The 21331-nt window shown below is 40.0% G+C and overlaps 1 protein-coding gene across 3 annotated transcripts in view; it reads right to left on the bottom strand.

Moving 5' to 3' along the window:
* The window catches only part of sts (steroid sulfatase (microsomal), isozyme S), a 74554-nt gene that overhangs the window by 18789 nt on the left and 34434 nt on the right, over positions 1 to 21331 (bottom strand). For all 3 annotated transcript variants that reach the window (XM_034173626.1, XM_034173620.1, XM_034173631.1), the window contains 4 exons: positions 20058 to 20179; positions 13986 to 14108; positions 12539 to 12950; positions 3470 to 3606 (listed from right to left, as the gene is read on the bottom strand). In XM_034173626.1, coding sequence (XP_034029517.1) covers positions 3470 to 3606; positions 12539 to 12950; positions 13986 to 14108; positions 20058 to 20179 — 794 coding nt within the window. The remainder of the gene's footprint in view (positions 1 to 3469; positions 3607 to 12538; positions 12951 to 13985; positions 14109 to 20057; positions 20180 to 21331) is intronic.

The following is a 21331-nucleotide window of genomic DNA, read 5'->3' on the forward strand; positions in this document are numbered from 1 at the left end:
AGACATGTTGATGGTTTGGAGGAAGTAACTAATGAAAATAACTCAGACAGAACAATCGGAGAGAAAGAGTCTAACCAAATACCGGCATCACTGAAAGCAGAGTCAGGCACTTCTGATTTAAGGCTCTCCTTTTCAGAGGAGCTACAGCATCCAAAGTTGTCCTCAGTGAGGATATAAAAGTATTGACGAGATAATCTATCTCACTCACAGAGTTTAGGTAGCTACTCTGCCCTGTGTTGGTATATGGCATTTGAGAACATAAAGAAGGAATCATATCCTTAAACCTAGTTACAGCGCTTTCTGAAAGACTTCTACTGTAATGAAACTTATTCCCCACTGCTGGGTAGTCCATCAGAGTAAATGTAAATGTTATTAAGAAATGATCAGACAGAAGGGGGTTTTCAGGGAATACTGTTAAGTCTTCAATTTCCATACCATAAGTCAGAACAAGATCTAAGGTATGATTAAAGTGGTGGGTGGACTCATTTACATTTTGAGTAAAGCCAATCGAGTCTAACAATAGATTAAATGCAGTGTTGAGGCTGTCATTCTCAGCATCTGTGTGGATGTTAAAATCGCCCACTATAATTACCTTATCTGAGCTAAGCATTAAGTCAGACAAAAGGTCCGAAAATTCACAGAGAAACTCACAGTAACGACCAGGAGGACGATGGATAACAACAAATAAAACTGGTTTTTGGGACTTCCAATTTGGATGGACAAGACTAAGAGACAAGCTTTCAAATGAATTAAAGCTCTGTCTGGGTTTTTGATTAATTAATAAGCTGGAGTGGAAGATTGCTGCTAATCCTCCGCCTCGGCCCGTGCTACGAGCGTTCTGGCAGTTAGTGTGACTCGGGGGTGTTGACTCATTTAAACTAACATATTCATCCTGCTGTAACCAGGTTTCTGTAAGGCAGAATAAATCAATATGTTGATCAATTATTATATCATTTACTAACAGGGACTTAGAAGAGAGAGATCTAATGTTTAATAGACCACATTTAACTGTTTTAGTCTGTGGTGCAGTTGAAGGTGCTATATTATTTTTTCTTTTTGAATTTTTATGCTTAAATAGATTTTTACTGGTTGTTGGTGGTCTGGGAGCAGGCACCGTCTCTACGGGGATGGGGTAATGAGGGGATGGCAGGGGGAGAGAAGCTGCAGAGAGGTGTGTAAGACTACAACTCTGCTTCCTGGTCCCAACCCTGGATAGTCACGGTTTGGAGGATTTAAGAAAATTGGCCAGATTTCTAGAAATGAGAGCTGCTCCTTCCAAAGTGGGATGGATGCCGTCTCTCCTAACAAGACCAGGTTTCCCCCAGAAGGCTTTGCCAATTATCTATGAAGCCCACCTCATTTTTTTTCTGATTCCTGAGGTGTTTCCAAGCTAGCTGGGAAAAATAATTCCTCCAGCATGTCATGGATCTTCCCCAGGGCCTCCTCCCAGTTGGATGTGCCTGGAAGACCTACCTGGGGAGACAACTAATAGGCATCCATGCCAGATGCCCAAATCACTTCAATTGGGTCCTTTCAATGCAAAGAAGCAACAGCGCCACTCTGAGTCCCTCCCAGATAGTTGACCTTCTCACCCTGTCCAGGAGTGTAAGCCCAGCTACCAGACAGAGGAATCTCATTTCCACTGCTTGTATCTGCAACCGTATTCTTTCAGCATTACCCAAAGTTTACGACCATAGGTGAGGATAGGAGTGTAAATTCAACTGGTAAATTGAGAGTCTTGCCTTCTGGCTCAGCTACTCCTTCATCATGACGGTCCAGTACAGAGTCCCTAAAACATCAGATGCCGCCCCAATCAGTCTATTGATCTCACACTTCAACTTACTTCTTGAACTTGTGAACAAGACCCCAAGATACTTAAGGTGCCCTGACATTTACACGACTTTGATCCATGCACTTCCACGCACATCATTGTGACAATCTCCACCTGCTGTGTTCCCAGCTGGAGGCCGTGCTTTGTTCCACTGGATGCCATGCTTTGTGCGCTGGATGCTGCGTGTATAAAATAATTATTTCGTAGCAGATTAATCATTTTTCTCAGAGTTGGCTGTTGAAAATGTCTCTAATCACTTCCGGAATCACAGAGGATGACTCCAGCAGCAGCTATTTTTTCCTCTCTCTCTCTCATGCACTTAATGAGGTGGGGAACGCATTTGGAACGGTCTAAGGTAATTATTTGTGATGTTTATATTGGTAAAAGAGTTGCATGTTCATCCCTTCTTGTGAGCAGCTGTAAAATTATTTTTATGATAGATTTAACATCTCGTTATAATCGTTTAGACGAGCACTGATGCAATCACTCACACTCACATGCAGTGTTTTTGCGTAATGTTCACGTGAAGGTAACGTAATTAATGCGTGAGATTTTGAACATTTCAAAATTTTCTTTGCGCAATAGCACGAAATTCAAAATTTGGTATTTTAACGCACATTCCTGAACAGTTTAGTTTGTGTCTGTACGGCAAGCGATGTTTCATGCAGCCATTAGAACAATGTTTGAAATATTACTGTTTCAAAGCACTCAGCAATGCATGAACATCTTACAACGCAGAAGAATCAACTGCTAACATAAAGATCTCAGTGTGAGTGGCTACCTGAGGCCTGAACAATCCTGATTATGGTAGGTTCTCACAAGGGTACAAGACCATCAATCTACCAGCCAAAACCACAACATAGCGGTCCTGTCAGGCATCAATGTTGCTCAGAATGAAAGATATATATTGGGCACTCACAACAACACCTTGGGGTCAGAAAAACTCCACACGTTACCACAAACAAAGCCTACTACATGTACCCCATCAAAAGGAAATGTTCCAGTATCTAACAACTTAGCACACTATAGTCAGTGAGTGCACTAAAACACACACTTAACATAGTGTCACTGAATTCAAACACAGCAAAAAAGGCTGTTCATTTATTATCTCTTATTATCTCTGGGTTAGCTCCTTTATCAATGCGAGTTTTTTTTTTTTAATCAAATGGACCACCCCTGGAACGATGCTTCTGTGCTGGTCCATGAAAATCTACTTTAAAGTTAAGAGTGAGTTCTCGCACACAATCTTTGAGCTGATGAGAGTTAATGAGTAATTTCAGTGAGCTGCTGACATTACTGCTAGCGTTGCAAGTTTATTATGATGATTCGCATAAGCAGCAGGGAGCTCTAAGCTCCCAATAATGGCACCACCACTGCCAGCATCAGCACCTGCTGAATGTGCACAAAGTTACCTGCATCTTCTTCAGACAGAGTTGGCCACAAATTTAGCAGCAAGGCTAATAAAACAACAGCCATGTCACTCATCATCTTGGACTTGTTGATTTATTGCTTTTACTTTGTCTGTACATGAATGCTTTTTGATTGGCTGGTTGACACTGGAGGTGGGGCCAAATCAAATCCAAACAAAAAAACGATACAGATGATTTACAGAATTTACAGCAGACCCCGTTGACTTACCTACACTCCAGTCCACCTCATGCACAGCGTCTCCATAGATACCATGAGAGCTTGTTCCTCTGAACCTGGCTGATGCAAACATGGCTGTGTGCACCTGCACAAAGGAGAACAACAGGAGGAATGGCCTTGCTGTGCTCCTGTGGAAATATAAAATGTGCTTAAAATGCTTCAACTTCAAAAAAGTGTGCAAAAAGCATGGTCTTTACAATTAGAATTCAAATAACTTTGGGTGAGTCATAGAAAATAACTTTGATATTGTTGTACAATGAAACTGCTTTTTCATAATTTGTAAAGCTGTCTTCATTAATTACTGCATTTCCTGAAAATTAGGTATTTGTAACATATTTCTGTGTAGGCTCTCAGTTGTCCAGGTGGTTTCCATAGTAGAGAAGCTTGAATCTTTGACTAGACTGGGTTGCTTGATGCGAGGACGTTTTGCTTCAAATCGCAGAAGCTTCCTCAGCTAAAATTCTTGTTCTGGTGGTCTGACTTCTGTCTTGACTCTTGTAGAGAAGAATAATCAGAAGTCACAAAAGCTGGAGTTTTAAACCTAACCAGCCCCCTCCTACCGAGAGACAGACTGCTATAGGCTAGTGACTAAACAATAGCTCTAATTAGCACCTATTGTGCTCTAGTTAGCACCCTCCTAATGACAGGGCAGCTGTCCCTCCTAATGATGGGACAGACCCTCTCCTGATGGCTCCCTTGACGACTCTGCTGATGACGTGAATGACTCATTACCATGAACAAAAGACTGAAACTGCTTTGGCCTGAGTACCCCATTGTAAACAGGGGACACAGCGTGTCTCAGACCCCCTCACCGGTTAAGGCTGGGTTTCAAACATTTCACAAAGAATGCCTCCTTGACCCCTCTCTCAAACCATTTCTTCTCTCTGGCTAATACTTTAACTTCCTAACTTCCTTTAACTTCCTAGGACGTTACATGATAATGCTATGTTACAGTTTGTAACATAGCATTATCAGACACACATGATTAAAATTACAACAGGTGGCCAATATGATAATGATTTAGGTAACAAAAAAAATATGATACCAATACGTCTGCTGATAAATACGAGGTCTATTAGAAAAGTAGCCGACCTTATTATTTTTTTCAAAAACCATATGGATTTGAATCACGTGTGATTGCGTCAGACAAGCTTGAACCCTCGTGCGCATGCGTGAGTTTTTCCACGCCTGTCGGTTGCGTCATTCACCTGTGAGCAGGCTTTGAGTGAGGAGTGGTCCAGCCCCCTCGTCGGATTTTCATTGCCAGGAAATGGCGGAATGATTTGGGCTTTTTTTCCCTCAGAATTTTTTCAGAAACTGTTAGAGACTGGCAGCTGGAAACCATTAGAAAAATTTATCTGGCTTTCGGTGAAAATGTTACGGGCTTGGTAGAGAATAAGGAGTGTTACAGTCACTTTAAGGACGGCCTCCAGCGGCTGTGGGGCGCGCCGCACTCCGAAGCCGCCATCGACAGGCTGAACAACCATTTCATTTCTAAACGGATGGCTGTCTGGATCCGTGGCCATCGTGTGCCATTTCTCTGGTTATCAGAAGAGCTGGACATCAACCATTTTCCGGCAGATTTCACTTTTAACAAGAGATTTTGTCATGGAAAGCCGAGCCGAGGCTTCGCGCGTCACGATGGATTCGCTACTGGAGCGAGACAAAACCACCTCCGTTTTGGTCTCACAGGACGGCTTTGAGATGGCGTTCAGACAGCTGTTGGTGGTTTTTCAGTCGAGTGATTATCCGAGAAATTGTGGATGTGCCTGGACATGCCAGAACATGTCCCGTGAGGCTTCATCACGGCGTTGCTTTGCGCCATGCGGCACCGCCGCAGCGCGCGAAGCCTCTGCTCCTCTTTCCATGACAAAAACTCCTGTAACAGTGGAATGTGCCGTTCATTTCCAAACTGGACGCTGTGTTTTATCCGGAACGTCGTCTGACTAGCACAGGAATTGTGAAAAGACGTGGACATTAGCACTTTTTCGGCACATTGAGACAGACGTGCAGAGGAATTCGAAGCAACGCCGTGATGAACCTGCACACAAGTGCAGCAACAGTGAAAATTATTCTTAAACATTCTTAAACAATACAGTAATGATACCAAACTTATTTTGAAGGGATACAGTGCCCTCCAAAAATATTGGAACACTTGGTACTTCATACATTTAAATTTGTTCATGCCATTTCAAATTCAAGAAATACAAAAAATATAAAGAATAAAAATTTCTAAAATTATCTTCCTCAAGCTCAAACTGAAAGCAAATCTCTAAAACTTGAAAAAAACCTGTAAATAAAAATCAGTTTTATTGCCAGTTTTCTTCAGACAAGTCAGGAGATGGAAACATGAGCATTTCAAAGTCACTTGGAAATGTCTTGGACTTTATTTACAATCAATTATGAAAAAATACAAACGTTTCTTTCACCAAAACTTCAAATCTAGGCTTTCATCTCAGATGTATTTTCTAACAAATTGTAGCTGAATGTTCAGGTCATCTTTTTAAGAAAATCCTCCTCTACACCACTTCATCAGGAAGCTGTATTTTATATTTTTAATTAATTTATATCAAGTTGCAGACATTTGCTTTCAATTTGAGTTTAACGACGATAACTTCAGATTTATTTATTTGTATTTGAAATGGGATAAACAAATTAAAATGTGTGAAATGCCAAGTGTTCCAATACTTCTGAGTACAGTTTTATTTTTAAGTAAAATGCATCATCCTGGTGTAACTCACTAGCAAAATTAAGAGGTTATTTAGGTCCTTCAGACAGCAAAATTAAGAGATTATTTAATCAACAGCTGGCTGCTCGTTTAAAAATCACTGGAGACATACGCATATATAAACCAACCCGAATTAAAGGAGAAATGCCGCTTTTAACAACCTGGACCTCATTTCTGCCATAAAATATGGTCGTTTACTCACCAACGACTGCACTGTTTTAACAGCCATTGTGCTATTATTTTGGATCAGATAGCACCACTTAAAGCTAATAAGGTTTCCTGTGGCCGATTCTGTCCTTGGATCAATGATGCGATTATGAATCAAAGGAGATTATGTCGCCAGATTGAACGTTTATGGAAATCAACAAAATTGGAGGTCCACAGGCTACATTTAAGAGATCTAATATCCTCCTTAAATAAGATGTTAGAGGAGGCCAGGGAAAGCTATTTTTATCGGCTGATTGCCTCAAATAAGAGAAATCCCAAAGTGCTCTTTGACACAATCAGCTCTATTGTGTCACCTGCTGCTGCTGTAACTCCTGTTCTTCCTAAAACAAGTAGTGATGAGTTCCTTAATTTCTTCATTGACAAAGTCAGAGTCATAAAAGATAGTTTGCCGCTCTCATTGCCCTCTTGTTGTGATTCCCGGTATTTGGGACCTCCCACTCAATGCTGGACCTCTTTTAAGCTTGTTACAATTGAGGACATTCTATCTGTCATCAACATAATGAAACCAACCTCTGGTATTTTGGATGTAGTTCCTTTTAGATTGTTTATGAATGTTTTTGACTCTATTGGGCCTTGTATTGTTAAAATTTTCAATATGTCCTTGTCGACTGGTGTGTTTCCTTGTTCTTTTAAACATGCTGTTGTGGAACCACGGCTAAAGAAAGCAGGATTGGACTCTATGGAACTGAAGAACTTTAGGCCAATATCAAAGACCCCCTTTTTGGCTAAAGTCTTGGAAAAGGTGGTCTGTGTCCAACTTAAATCATTTTTGCAGACTAACAACATCTATGACACATTTCAGTCCGGATACCGTGAGTTTCATTCCACTGAAACTGCCCTGTTGAAGGTGGCTAGTGACATTATGATGGCCGCTGATAGTGGTAAATGTTCTGTGCTGGTTTTATTGGATCTGTCATCTGCATTCGATACCGTTGACCATGGCATTTTGATTAATAGATTGAGGGATACGGTTGGCATGTCAGGTCCTGTATTAGAGTGGTTTAGCTCTTACTTGGTTGGTAGAACTTTTAGTGTTTCTGTGAACAATGTGATGTCTGAATCTGCTGATCTTTTGTGGGGTGTCCCGCAGGGCTCAGTCCTGGGTCCGATTTTGTTCCTGCTGTATATCCTTCCTCTTGGTAAGCTGATCCAGCAGTTCTGTGATGTGTCCTACCATTTGTATGCCGATGACTTGCAGCTGTACTGTTCTTTTAAGACAACTGAAGCACAGAAAATTTGTTCTCTCATTAGTTGTCTCACTAAAATTACAGAATGGTTTACTGAAAACAGCCTGCAGTTGAATTCTAATAAGACTGAGACATTGATTGTAGCTCCAGATAGTGCTATGTCTGTCATTAAGAATCACCTTGGTAATCTGAGCAGCTCTGTTAAAGGCAGCCTGCGTAACCTGGGTGTCATTTTGGATGGAGGGATGTCTTTGGAACATCACACCAGGCAGCTCGTTAAGAACTGTTTTTTCCAAATTCGAAACATTTCCAAATTACGCAAAATGGTGGCTTTTAATGAGCTAGAGATGATTGTGCATGCATTTGTTTCTTCACGACTTGATTATTGTAACAGTCTCTTTACATGCCTCAGTAAGAAAGAGCTGGTCCGTCTGCAGGTAGTGCAAAATTCTGCTGCACGACTTCTTACCCGCGCCCACAGGAGAATGCATATTACTCCTGTCCTCAAGTCTTTACATTGGCTCCCTGTTTTTTACAGGATAAATTACAAAATCCTCGTGCTGACCTTTAGAGCTCTACATGGACAGGCACCGGAATACATTAAGGACCTGATCCAGCCTTATGTTTACAGCAGGAGTTTGAGGTCTTCCAATCAGAACCTGCTGATGGTTCCCCGAACTTGTTTTAAAACTCGAGGGGACAGATCTTTTAAAGCTGTGGCACCTCGCCTCTGGAATGAACTTCCCTGTTCTCTTCGCTCACTAGACTCTGTGGATGTTTTTAGACAGCAACTAAAGACACATTTTTTTAAACTGGCATTTTAGTGTCAATTTATTTTATTGTTCTATATTTGTATGTGTTGTTTTTATTGTCTATTTATATCGTGTGAAGCACTTTGTGACCTTGGTCTGTGAAAAGTGCTATATAAATAAAGCTTACTTACTTACCAATATAACTTTGGTGTCATTATTAGTCCATGGTTCAAATGACGTGTTAACTTCACATCTGAAGCATACATTTTTCTTCTTCTACTAAGGTGGATTAGAACTACTGGACAGGATGAACCTAACAGTCAATGTGACTCACTGATTCCATGCAGCTCTTTTCAATCAGACGTGTGGTCAATCAATCAATCAATCAATTTTTTTTTATATAGCGCCAAATCACAACAAACAGTTGCCCCAAGGCGCCTTATATTGTAAGGCAAGGCCATACAATAATTATGTAAAACCCCAACGGTCAAAACGACCCCGTGAGCAAGTACTTGGCTACAGTGGGAAGGAAAAACTCCCTTTTAACAGGAAGAAACCTCCAGCAGAACCAGGCTCAGGGAGGGGCAGTCTTCTGCTGGGACTGGTTGGGGCTGAGGGAGAGAACCAGGAAAAAGACATGCTGTGGAGGGGAGCAGAGATCGATCACTAATGATTAAATGCAGAGTGGTGCATACAGAGCAAAAAGAGAAAGAAACAGTGCATCATGGGAACCCCCCAGCAGTCTACGTCTATAGCAGCATAACTAAGGGATGGTTCAGGGTCACCTGATCCAGCCCTAACTATAAGCTTTAGCAAAAAGGAAAGTTTTAAGCCTAATCTTAAAAGTAGAGAGGGTGTCTGTCTCCCTGATCTGAATTGGGAGCTGGTTCCACAGGAGAGGAGCCTGAAAGCTGAAGGCTCTGCCTCCCATTCTACTCCTACAAACCCTAGGAACCACAAGTAAGCCTGCAGTCTGAGAGCGAAGCGCTCTATTGGGGTGATATGGTACTACGAGGTCCCTAAGATAAGATGGGACCTGATTATTCAAAACCTTATAAGTAAGAAGAAGAATTTTAAATTCTATTCTAGAATTAACAGGAAGCCAATGAAGAGAGGCCAATATGGGTGAGATATGCTCTCTCCTTCTAGTCCCCGTCAGTACTCTAGCTGCAGCATTTTGAATTAACTGAAGGCTTTTCAGGGAACTTTTAGGACAACCTGATAATAATGAATTACAATAGTCCAGCCTAGAGGAAATAAATGCATGAATTAGTTTTTCAGCATCACTCTGATACAAGACCTTTCTAATTTTAGAGATATTGCGTAAATGCAAAAAAGCAGTCTTACATATTTGTTTAATATGCGCTTTGAATGACATATCCTGATCAAAAATGACTCCAAGATTTCTCACAGTATTACTAGAGGTCAGCGTAATGCCATCCAGAGTAAGGATCTGGTTAGACACCATGTTTCTAAGATTTGTGGGGCCAAGTACAATAACTTCAGTTTTATCTGTGTTTAAAAGCAGGAAATTAGAGGTCATCCATGTCCTTATGTCTGTAAGACAATCCTGCAGTTTAGCTAATTGGTGTGTGTCCTCTGGCTTCATGGATAGATAAAGCTGGGTATCATCTGCGTAACAATGAAAATTTAAGCAATGCCGTCTAATAATACTGCCTAAGGGAAGCATGTATAAAGTGAATAAAATTGGTCCTAGCACAGAACCTTGTGGAACTCCATAATTAACCTTAGTCTGTGAAGAAGATTCCCCATTTACATGAACAAATTGTAATCTATTAGATAAATATGATTCAAACCACCGCAGCGCAGTGCCTTTAATACCTATGGCATGCTCTAATCTCTGTAATAAAATTTTATGGTCAACAGTATCAAAAGCAGCACTGAGGTCTAACAGAACAAGCACACAGATGAGTCCACTGTCGGAGGCCATAAGAAGATCATTTGTAACCTTCACTAATGCTGTTTCTGTACTATGATGAATTCTAAAACCTGACTGAAACTCTTCAAATAGACCATTCCTCTGCAGATGATCAGTTAGCTGTTTTACAACTACCCTTTCAAGAATTTTTGAGAGAAAAGGAAGGTTGGAGATTGGCCTATAATTAGCTAAGATAGCTGGGTCAAGTGATGGCTTTTTAAGTAATGGTTTAATTGCTGCCACCTTAAAAGCCTGTGGTACATAGCCAACTAATAAAGATAGATTGGTCATATTTAAGATCGAAGCATTAAATAATGGTAGGGCTTCCTTGAGCAGCCTGGTAGGAATGGGGTCCAATAGACATGTTGATGGTTTGGATGAAGTAACTAATGAAAATAACTCAGACAGAACAATCTGAGAGAAAGAGTCTAACCAAATACCGGCATCACTGAAAGCAGCCAAAGATAACGATACGTCTTTGGGATAGTTATGAGTAATTTTTTCTCTAATAGTTAAAATTTTATTAGCAAAGAAAGTCATGAAGTCATTACTAGTTAAAGTTAAAGGAATACTCGGCTCAATAGAGCTCTGACTCTTTGTCAGCCTGGCTACAGTGCTGAAAAGAAACCTGGGGTTGTTCTTATTTTCTTCAATTAGTGATGAGTAGTAAGATGTCCTAGCTTTACGGAGGGCTTTTTTATAGAGCAACAGACTCTTTTTCCAGGCTAAGTGAAGATCTTCTAAATTAGTGAGACGCCATTTCCTCTCCAACTTACGGGTTATCTGCTTTAAGCTGCGAGTTTGTGAGTTATACCACAGAGTCAGGCACTTCTGATTTAAAGCTCTCTTTTTCAGAGGAGCTACAGCATCCAAAGTTGTCTTCAATGAGGATGTAAAACTATTGACGAGATACTCTATCTCACTTACAGAGTTTAGGTAGCTACTCTGCACTGTGTTGGTATATGGCATTAGGGAACATAAAGAAGGAAACATATCCTTAAACCTAGTTACAGCGCTTTCTGAAAGACTTCTAGTGTAATGAAACTTATTCCCCACTGCTGGGTAGTCCATCAGAGTAAATGTAAATGTTATTAAGAAATGATCAGACAGAAGGGAGTTTTCAGGGAATACTGTTAAGTCTTCAATTTCCATACCATAAGTCAGAACAAGATCTAAGATATGATTAAAGTGGTGGGTGGACTCATTTACTTTTTGAGCAAAGCCAACTGAGTCTAATAATAGATTAAATGCAGTGTTGAGGCTGTCATTCTCAGCATCTGTGTGGATGTTAAAATCGCCCACTATAATTATCTTATCTGAGCTAAGCACTAAGTCAGACAAAAGTTCTGAAAATTCACAGAGAAACTCAACAGTAACAACCAGGAGGACGATAGATAACAACAAATAAAACTGGTTTTTGGGACTTCCAATTTGGATGGACAAGACTAAGAGTCAAGCTTTCAAATGAATTAGGGGCCTGGCTAGGGGCCTGGCTAGCTGTAGAATTTTCCACGGTGCGGAGCCGAGTCTCCAATTCGTCCAGCCTGGCCTCCAAAGCTACGAATAAGCTACACTTATTACAAGTACCATTACTACTAAAGGAGGCCGAGGAATAACTAAACATTTCACACCCAGAGCAGAAAAGTGCGGGAGAGACAGGAGAAGCCGCCATGCTAAACCGGCTAAGAGCTAGTAGCTGCGCTAAGCTAGCGGATTCCTAAAAACATGCAAAGTGAATAACATGTAAATAATTTAGAGGTGATTCAGCAGAGGGAGTGCTTTAGTTAAGGCACGTGAAGATTACACTGTGAAACAAATCGTTATCTAGGTAACTAGATCAATCTAACTGCGCAGATTAAACAGCTAACAGATACAGCAAAACACCGCTGTGCTCCGGAACAGGAGGTGATACAATACCGCAGTGAGAGCCAACCACCAGTAGAGGCAAGCAAGAGTATCCATTGAGCATTGTTGAACCATTGACCTTCTTGCTGTGAAACAACATAGCCACGGTGGCAGAGTGTTAACCACTACCTGTGCAACCACAGACTCGGGTGATTTTGCTAATTAACACCACTGTGAGCAGATGGGTGACGCTCATCACTAAAATCAGCTAATGAAAAACCTGCACCATCTCAGCAATCTGGAAACAGTTTGTGTAAACTGACTAAAGCTTTTCACTCTTTTGATGGAGGGGATCTTTGTGGGTGTATAACTCAAACATACCTTTCTATGAAGTCCACTGCCTCATTAGTCATTCTTTGCGTCAGATTTTCAGATGTGAACGGCTGTTCCACGATTCTGTGATCTCGCATGAGTATGCAGTTGAAGTAGCGGTAAATCCTCAGAAATCCTGCAAACACAACTGCTGCCACAGCCAACACCAACAACAGACTTCCAATCAACTTTCGCCGTATTGTAATCACACTGATGGAGTGGAGCAGGACCACAGTCAATAAGCCAATGCCCAGATTCTTGTATGGTAAATATTTATGTATCTGGAACACTGTGCCGTGGCCGGGCTGGCAGTCCCGTACGTTGGTCACAGTTATACCATAGAAATGGTCAAAGCCATGGGTACTGGGGTGGTGGCAGTGATCATCGCTGCTCTTACAGTTAAGCCCCAGGTGCCATTTTCCTGAAAGGGGTGGGGTGGGAACATCAAAATATGAAGTGAGAAAAAAAGGAACAAGTTCAAATACCAACATATACTTTACAGTTGTGGGTATGAATGTCCTGGTAATTTTGGGCTATTAATGATGCCTTTGAACTGTTCTTTTGCTGGGGTGGAATGATTTCACAACACACTATTTATACTACTTTCAATCTTCAAATCTTCTTTGGCCACCAAATTACTTACACTACCAATTCCGAAAATGTAGACCACCATAGTTTTGCAAAATCCATTGTTTATTTATTTGGAGCTGTAGACCATAATTATCAAAAATTAAAAATAAAAGCTTCATTTTTAAATTCATTTCATCAAAAGCTTCATAGCAACATTTTAGATGCACTTGTATAAATATACTGAATTGAAATGAAAAGGAAACAATAAAAAAAACACTTGTAATATAGTAGTGCCCAAAGTCAAGGGACATATAAGAAGTACAAATTGAGATTCAAATCTGGTGAACCTTGAACCTTGGTTTTTTTTGTGCTGACGGATGACGATTTGAAGGAGCTATTGACAGTGATAATTCTTTCACCTCATGAGATATTTATACCAATGAACTCATAAACATTCATTACCTGCACACTATTGTGTGCTTAGTGGTAGCTGAATATTTAATGGAAATTAGGAGCAGGTGTGATCATCAGTGACAGAGAGAGAGAAGATGCTGTTTCCAACAGAGAAATATACTAAATCACAGAAACAAGCCATTAGTTTCTGATTGTTTCACAACAGTTGTGTTCTAAAACTCAAATAACAGATCAGAAGTCCAGAAAACCCTATGGAAAAGATTTTGAAAGAATGTAGCTGAAGACATTCTCATCCCCGCGCCGGCATGTGTGGGGTTGAAATTACATGTAGCTTATTTGTCAGTTTCTTTTACTTCGAAAAGTCTAGGTTTGTGGACACCCAGGCCAGCCTCTGCTTGTGTATCAATTCCTCAACACTAGGATATTTTGGCCTTGGGGCATAATAATAGTAATAATAATAAAATCAACACACCAATTATAGCAGTGTTATAGCCTTGTTGCTTTGCTATCTTAGCAAATGTAACCTCATGGCTCGGAAGTCCTCCAGATGCTGCAGAAAATATATAGACTCCAAGTCTTCCATGACCAGCCATTCCTGTGTGTAAGTAAAACGAAGAACATGATTAATTCACAGACCAGAGCTATTCGAACAGAATAGTCTTTATTATCATTGTACGGGGGGGGGGGCAAGGAAATTGGGGGTGCTCCCGCAGAGCTACTGTACACCACAAAAGAAACAAGACATCTTATACACCACAAAAAATGTATTAAATATTAAATATGTACTGTAGTACTGTATACACACACATTTATTTATTTATTTATTTATTTTTACTTTGAGCAGATGTGCAGGAGTGGTGACCAAGTGGTTAGTGTGCTTGGTTTCAATGCGAAAGTTTCCCGGATCTAATCCAACCCCTGCCACATTTCTCCATGTGGAGCTGCATCAGGACAGGCATCCGGCATAAAATCTGTGCCAATTCAACATGCAGATCCACCTTGGATTTGCTGTGGTGACCCCAAGTGCAAACAAGGGAGCAGCCGAAGGGACTTGCTTACTTTTACTTTGAGCAGATGTAATCAGTTAATTAGTGAAATCACCTGGTAAAGTGGACGGTTTCAAAGAAAACCTGCACCCTCTTGGCCCTTTCTGGAATGAATTGAATACCCCTGCTCTATGATGTGCTGTGGATTACTTTATGAAATACTAGCTGGGGTACCCAGTGCTGCCCGGGTTAACCTGTTTTAGACATAAGCCAAATGCCAATCATTTTAATCAAAACAATTGCCCAACATTTATTTTTGTAATGCTAATGTCTTATAAATATTATATTTAATGGGCTAAAGTTTGTCCAGCAGAACTATAAGAGGTGGACTCCCCAAACTAAGTGGAAATACTTTGTTAAAAGACAAACACATTTGAAGTCCTTCATGCAGACTTTGTTTTGCAATGAAATTTATAACAAAATTACACAGAAATGATAGGTAACAGTAAATGTAAATATCAATGAATCAAAATTGAGGCAGTGGTGTATTTCACTGTTTTTACATTGCAATTTTACAAACATAAAATGAATGTATTCAGACAGGAAGGCAAACTGAGATGTACAGGACAGTCAGGTGCTTAACAGTTGAGAACATAAAGTAGCTGAAGAAAGGGATTAAATAAACAGAGATGGCCAACACATATACATGGCTGGAAATTTGAATCTGCCTGGTCATACCCACAGCCTCAGCTGAAGCATGTTGTTGTTTTGCTGAGTGTGTTGTAGCTGTGCTGTACTGAGTGTGCTGTAGAAAAGGATTAAATAAATAGAGATGGCCAACACATATACAGGGCTGGAAATTTGAATCTGCCTGGTCATACCCACAGACGGCTATTTTGGGGATAATTTTCAGTTCAACTTTTTAAAAAATGGTACCAGTTTGTTCCCCAGAAGTGGCAGCATGAAAAGCACATGATACAACACTGTATGGTCTTACATAAATGGCTATTTTGGGGGTAATTTTCAGTTCAACTTAAAAAAAATAAATGGTACCAGTTTGTTCCCCATGTCATGAGGATTCAGAATATATATGGTTTTTAGGGCTCCATATTATAGTTTGGGAGTTTATCCCAGTCAGACAGACAGGCGTAGCCCTTTACATATGTATATATATTTCAAAAAAGTGCCTGATTCACACAATGTCATGAAATTTGTCCTTGTGATTCAAATTTTGAAACCCCTCTATACTGACCAAAAAAAAGCTTTTTTTTTTGAAAAACAAAAGGTCCAGCTCCCCCCCCCCCCGCCCAAAAAAAAAATGTAAGTGCTAATGATGAACTTGCAACGTAAGAAATAACAAAATTTGATACTCAAACCAATTTACACAGACTAAAAAGTACTTATGCCTTCCTTCTTGCAAGAACAATGGAAAAATGGAATGAAAAAATAACCCCAAAAATATTAATATTACATAAAAAATGAGCCACAAACAAATACAAAAACAAGGACATGTTGCACATTACGTATTTAACGTCCCAGTTAGCAACACAATATCAAAGTATTCAGGATTGTAACTCCATCTGTGCACATGCGGTAATAATTAGTGGTCCCTAATGTATTTTACTGATAATTATCCCTCGCGCTCTGCAACTCAGCAGTTGCATTTCTGGAAAATGTCATTGCTCGGCATGTGATGTACATTTTAGGAAAAGCAAAAACATCTTGATGGCTGACAAACAGTGAAACGAACGCTGCTACATCTGATAATGAAGCTTCTGAGCTTTCATTTGAAAGTGGTACCTCAGATTTACTGAGAATGTACAGAGAGGAGGCGACACACTTCAGCCCAAAATGCTGAACTTTTTCAGAATCTGTTGGATTTTAGATCCCAATGTGTGGTGACTCTGCTGTCTGTGTCACGCCACCATGCATGCGCACCTCTCTGCTGTTTTTCAGGCTGTCTGATCACACAGATATATTTCTTAGATTTTTCACAGTTATATCAATGACAATACTTACCAGCGTGCACAAAGCTGAGCATCTTGCAGACTGTTTTTCTCAATAATGGGAAATACATCATTATTGTGAAAATGGAGTTCCTATTGTAGTGAGAAGATTGCAGTCGCCATTCAACCTCCTAAGTTTGCATTAAGCAAAAGTCCTAAAATCTGTCTTCAGAGAAACCCAATATATCCCAAAGATCTGGGATATATCTAGTTGTCAAAAGGAGGCTTTTCTGGCTTAGCACAGGATGGCCAACTGTCATCAACCCCCACCACTAACAGGATTTAAGACTGTTTAAAGTGCATTCCTCATGGAACTGTGAAACCCTTATCAGATCCCAAAACCAGATTGTTTTTCATCTAAAACACAGACCACAGAAAGGCCTACTTTCCCCAAAGTCCAAAAACTGTGTCTTCACAACACAATTCTAATAAGACCATACAACAGAAGGATTACCCTCAACTTGGCCATCACAACGCAGTTTGACTGGTTAAAATCGATGCAAGATTAACGGATTTCATGTTTTATGATTTTATGTGGAACAAGAGTGACCCCTGCTGGTGGAATTGGGAAAGGACATGTGCCCAACTCTTGCAATGTTATAAAGTTGTAACCACATTTAAAAAGTTGTACTTTGTTGTTGTAACAAGAAAAAAAAGAGGAAAAGAAAGGAAATAACTAAAATGTGGTCATTTAACTTCACACATGGAATGTATATGTCTTGTGCCTTTTTGCTCTGATCATCGATTGTAGAAAGTTATCAAATGTGCTTTTTCATATATAATTGTGTTGTGTGGTAGTTCTAAGGGAAATTGTTTACTAGAGTTTTACAATACAGGACTTGCTTGGTTAAGCGGGAATTTAAAATAGCAGATACCGATTTATTATAAAACTAGACAAAGAAATGCAGAGAAAAAAACTACAGTACCCAGAATTCTTGGGGGGTGCAGCTTTTTAACCCTTTAAAGGCATGCACCCCTGGGGAACTCCCTCTCTGGCTCTTCCCTTTTTGCTTCGCTTCTCTTCTCTTCTCAACCTGCATTTTTCTTGGGTCTCGAGACGCTGCCTTAGCCATCCAAATTTTTATGACCCTTTGTCTGTCTCGCAACCACCTGTTGCCTAAACTTATTTCTTGGTTGTGTGCACCAAACAAGAAATTACTTTTTCATTTTTTTCTATAAATAACTTTTTCTCCACTTTTGTCAAGTTAAACGCACAGGCGCATTTAACTTCCTTTGACAATTTTTCAAATTAAAACCTTTTTCTTCTTGAACTCCAAATTCATCTTGTGAATCTTTTTCTTACAAAGTCAACTAGTTGTATCGAATTTTGTGATTTGATCCGGCTTCCAAAGATGATGACGGTGAACAGAAAATAAAGACACTCGAGCCTTTATTCTGACGATCCCAGACAGCAAGCGCTGCAGAGATAAAAACATCCAGGTTAGCTGAGCCGTCAACAGCGATTCAAAGCGCCGCCACAAGTCGCAGCATAAAAACTGAAAGAGCCCCTGGTAACCAACGAAACCGGGCATGGTGACCGGCAGAGTCTCTCTGCCAAGGTACTGGAGACAGCTGCGCAGACAGCTGCACAGACGGATGGCTCATCGACTGAAAACGAGATGGCTCACAGCATCTGACCTCACGGAGACCAGCTGCACACCAGGCTATGGTGTCAGATAAAACAGAGTGGCTTTATTTAATTCTATTCACTGTCACTAACCATCTCTCACGTTAATAAATAACAAAGTAAATCCCCAGCGGATTCGAACGGAATTCATTCTTAAACTCCTGCAACTAACCAAATTACATAAACATCATATAATAATTGCTCATTGAACCTCATCATTATCAAATTGCTTACTGTGATATGTCCTGTTATTTAACTCCTGCCTGAGTTAAATAAATGTTTTAAACGTGTGAAGTTGTCTGTGATTTTGTATTGTATTACAGAGGGGTTGGACTTCAATCAATCAATCAACAAGTTTTGTTTCTATAGCACTTTACAACAGTTTTCACTGAACCAAAGTGCTTTCCAATAGCACCAACTAAAGAAAATATAAAAAGAACAGTACGAAAAACACACATAAAAGCATAATAAGAGCATCCAAATAGAATAAAAATAGATGAAAAAGTAATTGACACTTGACCTGCAGAACTTACTACTGTTAGATTAGAGACTGATTTTAATATTTCCTATTGACTGAGCCTAAAATCAGTGATATTATAACCTTGTTATAATATCATTCAGTCATACGCTGCCCCCATTATTCGAGGTAACATTATCCAGAAGTGATCATTTCAAAATATCCTAAAACACATATTCTTCCTGCTACACTATCAAGTGTCAACACAACAGAAAACCTACCCAGCATATAATGATTCAAGTGGACCAGCAAATTTTTTCTGTTATAATCGAAATCCGTTATATCTATAAAATGGACAAAATCTGTTATATGTGTAAAATGGATCAAATGTGTTATATGTATGTAATGGATTAGTTACAGTCAGGAGGCGCCGAACAATCTACTGGGAATCCTGAATCAGGACCTGCCTAATTTAATGACCAGGACAAAAATTCCACTGAAAAAAAATAAAGGCCTGCCTTAAATAAGCGGCAGACATTAGGTCCAATAAAAATATTACATTTGGTCGAGTCACTGTTCTTTTTAAGTTCGCTGCAGAGTGTACCATAAGATGTTCAGGCTGCCTTTAAGATCATATTAGTATTACTCTATGTGATATACTACCTTGATATCTAATGTTATCAAGTGATAACTAGGTATTATAGCTTAGTTAGCCTACAGTCTGCTTCTTATTTTGAATTCAGTCAGTAAAACATTTCGAAAAGGTTAAACATCTCAATGTTTCAGAGCCTTTAAAGATTCCAACAATTGCTTTGCTCTGATCTCTGCTTCGGCACGTAAAAGCACACATACAAAACAAGACCAAGGTAGCCACAAGTTAAACTTGGAATACAAAGGCTGTGGCGGTGTTCGGCGTACAAATAATTTTTTCGGTATTACAACCAAAGTGATGACTGACTGGAACTCCTATACTCGCTGTGAAGGATTTGCCCAGTGTCCAATAAAATTAGATAAAAAAAACTGTGTGAACTGGTCCGGGAGCTGCATCCATGAGGCAAAGTTTGCTGTTAAAATTAAAACTCAGCCTCAGGACCCAACCAGGAACTGGGCTTTACTCTCACTAACTGAAATGAAATGAACTGAAATGAAAACACTGAAATGAAAACACTGAAATGAAGTGTTGGAAGACATTTAAATACATACAGGCACTGACAGGCACTTGCATACGCTGACTCTGAACAAACCACACTTAGTAATTAATTATGTTGTATATTTTCCTGTCTCAATATTTTGAGAGGGTGGCACCCTAGCAGTTCCTAGTGACCAGCTGCCCTGGTCACCATATAAGGTGGCATCATGGGCGGTGACAAGATCTGAATCAATTAACAATGAAATTTTTCATATAAGCAATTGCTTTGGCACTGCTCCAGTCTGTAAAGTGATTTGCATTTGTGAAGTTTCAACTGGCCTGATCGTATCGGATATCGTCCTGTGAGGAATGCAGCCCTGCTGGGAGTACAGAGGCTTGCTGCAGCAATGTGGTGTGTCAGCTTTACCCCTTCCTGTGCCAGCTGGTCAATATTGGGTGTCCTGAGAAACAGTTGATTAGCAGACACAGAGAAAACAAAAACAAATTTAGGACTGTTATAGACCTTTTAAGTGGTATTATATTTAGGAATTATTCAATATGCAGCAACAAGTATACAGGCTTCAAAAATAAGCATGGGGCATTTTTACTTGAGCTACACAAAAAACAAGAGCAATCAGAAATCTGAATCCGGATCACCTCTAAAATTCAGTCTTCCATGCCCTAATATCTATCTGTGGTGCAAATTTGGTGAGAACCTGTGAAGTAGTTTTGAAGTAATCCTTCAAAGCCTATATAATGGGAAAGCTTGATCCAGAATCCGGATCCATATCCAGATCACTTTCCAAATTTAATGCAGTCTTCCATGCCCGAATATCTATCAGTAGTGCAAATTTGGTGAGAATCCATGAAGTGGTTTTAGTGTAATCCTTCAACGCCTATATAAAGTGAAACTTGATCCAGAATCCGGATCCGGATCACCGCCAACATTTTATGGAGTCATCCATGGCCTTATATCTATCTGCACTGCAAATTTGTTGATAATCATTGAAGTAGTTTTGACCTAACCCTTCAAAGCCTATATAAAGTGAAATCTTGATCCAGAATCCAGAATCTGGATCTGCATCTGGATCACCTCCAAAATTGAATGGAATCTTCCATAGCCTATTATCTATCTGTGGTGAGAATCCATGGAGTAGTTTTGACGTAATCCTGCTAACAGACATCTGCTAGAGCTGCTATTTCTGCATTCAACACACCATGGACCCGTCTTGGGTACGTGTTGGCAACCAACCAAGGACACAAATGGTTCATCTTCACCTCCCAAAAGTAGCCAGGTGAAGAGTGGGTGTCCTCTTGGCCTCGTGTCAAACTCACAATCTCCGGCATAGGAGGTAGCCCTTCTAACCAGAAGGCTAAAACCCATGGGCTCTGGGGGCTGTGGCCAGAGTGTCTTTTGGTGATGGGGAGTGAGGTTTACTGACTACCACATGCACAATGACTCCTGCTGGCCTCTGTCACAACAGCACAGAGGCACCTGCATGCAGTATACAGCCCAGTCTCAAGTTGTTTCTTGTTTTTTTTTTTTGTGATACCAACATGAAATGTATTACATTTTTATGATGCTTTGATCAATCATTTTAACCCTAACCCTA

The sequence above is a fragment of the Thalassophryne amazonica genome, chromosome 1, assembly GCF_902500255.1.
Source record: "Thalassophryne amazonica chromosome 1, fThaAma1.1, whole genome shotgun sequence".
Lineage (NCBI taxonomy): Eukaryota > Metazoa > Chordata > Actinopteri > Batrachoidiformes > Batrachoididae > Thalassophryne > Thalassophryne amazonica.